This window comes from Cicer arietinum, chromosome 4 (assembly GCF_000331145.2).
Source record: "Cicer arietinum cultivar CDC Frontier isolate Library 1 chromosome 4, Cicar.CDCFrontier_v2.0, whole genome shotgun sequence".
Taxonomy (NCBI): domain Eukaryota; kingdom Viridiplantae; phylum Streptophyta; class Magnoliopsida; order Fabales; family Fabaceae; genus Cicer; species Cicer arietinum.
This window is the reverse complement of record NC_021163.2, coordinates 46,279,475-46,283,147: the sequence shown is the minus strand read 5'-3', so window position 1 is coordinate 46,283,147 and position 3,673 is coordinate 46,279,475. Positions and strand designations below refer to the sequence as shown.

The following is a 3,673-nucleotide window of genomic DNA, read 5'->3' as shown; positions in this document are numbered from 1 at the left end:
TTTTATTTGTAATTTAAATTAATCTTTAATTATAATTATAATTTAAATATTTTATTTTAAATTTAATTTTAATTTTTAATTATATTCAGATTAGTTTATTATATATTAAATTTAATTTATAATGATATTATATTTTAAATTTAATTATAATTTTAATTTAATTACAATTTAAATTTAAATTTTAAATTTATATTTATATTAATTTATTATATATAATATTATAATAAACTATTAATTTTGAATTTAAAAATTAATTTATTAAATACGTATTATTTTGTGGCGGCCTAAGCCCTCACAAAATATATTATTTTTTAATCAGGATGGCATTTGTGGCGGCCAAAAACTCTCACAAAGGTCCAATCAGAAAAATTCAGCCAGTCCTTTGTGGCGGCCTATGCCCTCACAAAGGCAGGCTTTTGTGGCTGCAAAAGCCCTCACAAATGTCTGTCTTTTGTGGCTGCAAAAGCCCTCACAAATGCTAACCTGTTTCTGGCACTTTGTGGCTGCAAAAGCCCTCACAAAATTTTGTGACCAGCTTTTTTGTGGCTGCCAAAAGCCCTCACAAAAGCCACCTTTGTGGCTGATTATACCCCTTTGTGAGGGCTTTTGACCCTCACAAAAACCATGATTTCTTGTAGTGATTATTGTCAATTAATGTATGTCAACATTGCATGATATTTGATTTTATGAAATCCTTTGTTAACTGTTATTGTAGTGCTCATGTTTACTTGAATAAAATTATAATTTCACTTGAATGCACCACTCGTTTGTTTTCTTTTTTTATAATTGATAGAACTAGACTGTTTATTATGAGTGGTGTAGTCCAAATATTGAGATTTGATTGATATATATATATATATATATATATATATAATGATGTAAACTTTGATAATTATTGTGGAATACCTGATATTTACGTACACATAAATTTTGATGAATATTGTGAATTCAAACTGAGAACTGTCAAGTTGTGATCATGGAATAAGTATGAAGTAGATGTTAGAGACTTGTGAAGTGAAGATTATTTTGTCACCATATAGGAAGAGTCTGACAAGCCTAGTGATTTAGGGGAAGTATAACGGAATGAGCCTGATCGTGGAGGGCTACAGTCGAACTGTAAGGTAAGACTGATAGACCTTCGGGGCATCTCTGGTGGGGAATTCTTAAGTGGATTAGTGGATTATTCTTTAAGGTTGGGAGGTATCGTGCAACACAAATGTATCCCGACCAAATGATTTGAGGGGATCTATGTGAGTTTGGCCATTCATGAAATGTCCGTCCACTCCTCTAGTGGCATAGTATCAGTCCTCCTAATCAAATACTTCATAGTAGAATGGTACCAATGAAGAAGTATAGAGTATAGGACATGCATATCATTTCATCATTGTAATTGTTTTATTGTGATTGATTTCGATTAACCTTATGTCCTTGAATATTTCTCATGCTTGTGCCAATATGACTATCTACGTGTTCTCCTCGGTTATCTTATACTGTTACATGATTTTGAAACTCATCATTTGTTGTTTGTGTTTGACGTTTGTGATGGACGTAGACGAGTGCAAGTGATGACTAATACTCTCATAATGTCGGAAGTCGCCTTATCTTGGAGACTTTTATTATTCTTTTTCTTGAGGAATTTCATTACTCAAAGTCAAAATTCAAAAATACTAATTTGGGATTAGGATGTCACAAACTGCATTAACTTTGATGTATTTTTTTCTTCTATTAATAAATTTGATTTTATTAATATAATTTTATTTTTTAATTATTTTTATTTATTAAATTAACAATTATTTATTTGTTAAAATAAAAAATTATAAAATATAATTGAGAATGTGACATCCTGATGGTAGTAAGAGATTTTAATATATAAATTTTAATGTAGAATATAATTGAGACTTTTAAAATTACAATATACTAGAACAAAAGTTCAAGAACCCTTGAAATCCATATTACATTCACATTATAGTACAACTCTTAATAAAAAAAATTAAACTATAATCTTAAATGATAGAATGGGATTCTTTCAATCCAACCGGAAAATTCATCATCCTCGTCAAAATCATAATCCGGAAGCTTGCTAGGCTCATTGTCATCAAACCCATGAATGTGAATATCGTTGAAGTCACCATGTTCGTCAAAACCATGTCCATAGTCATGAACCCTTCCAAAATCAAATCCAAACCCAAGGTTGGGATCCGCTCGAGCCTCAGGAGTAGCAGATGGTTCAGGAAATTCCAAAACTCCAAGATCTGGTATTTCTAGCTCTTCTAGTTGATAAGCTACAAAATCACAGGCCTCTTCAGCATCTTTTTCAATGACTTCACTGTTTGATGAAACATCAACCTTCTCAATCAAATTGTAAGTTGGTGTATTCAACTCAAGCACAGAAGAAGGTGATGTGTGTGAGAATAACCTCTCAGAGTCTTTAGAAGTTGAGAATTTATCAAAGATAGATGATGTAGTAGCAACATCAAAATCTGCAGTAGAAGAGTTTAAGTAATTACTCTTGTTATTTTCAAGAGTAGAAGAACCATCACCATTAACATTGATGCATTCTTTAGCATTTGATTTTGCTTCAAGTTCTAATTGAAGTCGTTTGGCTTCATAGGCTTGAGAAGCCTCTTCAGGAGTGTTGAAAGTTCCTAACCAAATTCGAGTGGTTGTTGTTGGAATACGAATTTCAGCCGCCCATTTTCCCCACTTTCTCATACGAACACCTCGATATCTGGGAGAAGATTGTCTCCTTGTTGGGGTTGGTGTTGCAATTGTTGATGGAAGTACCTTCTTCTTTTTTTTAGGTTGCGTTAGACAATTCTTCTTCTTTGTAATATTTGTTTTCTCGGAGAAGTTATTTTCAGAGGAGAAAGACGTAGATACACATGGTAGAGGGATGTCTATAAAACTTCTCTTTATTCTTTTAGACTTTGACTCATCTTCGGATGAATCAGTTGCATCAGAATCATCATAAATTATGCGCAATTTTCTCGACATAATATTTGAATCTTTCAAGGGAGGAGGCATTTGTTTGACTTTAAATGTGGATATTTTTCGAGAATCCATCATGGTTGAATTTTTTGTCTGAGAAAATTTGTAAAAGGGAAAATGAAATAATTAAAGAAAGTAATCAAAGGCAAAAATGGTGAGGAAATCTCTCAATATTTCATATGAGATATACTCTTAAGAACAAAAAGAGATAAGAAAATAATGGTATATCAAAGTCATCGAAATACTAATCTACAATAAGTTGTTTTTAGCCTTAATTGCAATGAAACAACTTGATTCACAACAACAAAAAAAAAATGATCAGATTGTAAAAAAGCATATAGGGAGCGGAACACACCTTAAGAGTCAACAATATAGAGAAAATCGGGAGCTTCAAAAGCCCCGATCAATTCTAGAATAAAATAAAATCACATAAATTTAACTTTTTGTATTCTTAAAAAGCGACTCATCATAACTTTTTTCGTTTGTTTTTCATTGAGTTAGAGGAGGCTACTCTCTCTCTCTCCATATATATATATATCACTATCTCACTCTTTTTCGTTGTGTTTCTCTCACTCTTGACAATATTCGATGACAAAAGTTCTAATCAAAAGATACATATTTATGGTACTTCTTCAAGTCTCGGCTACTATTACGACTTGTGTTGACAAATATATTATATTAGTGG

At 31.6% G+C, this 3,673-nt stretch overlaps 1 protein-coding gene across 1 annotated transcript; it reads right to left on the bottom strand.

Moving 5' to 3' along the window:
• Positions 1-1,995: 1,995 nt before the first annotated feature.
• Positions 1,996-3,066, bottom strand: LOC101492314 (ethylene-responsive transcription factor ERF118-like). The gene has a single exon (XM_004497709.2). The coding sequence runs from the start codon at positions 3,064-3,066 to the stop codon at positions 1,996-1,998; it is 1,071 nt and encodes a 356-aa protein (XP_004497766.2).
• Positions 3,067-3,673: the final 607 nt, after the last annotated feature.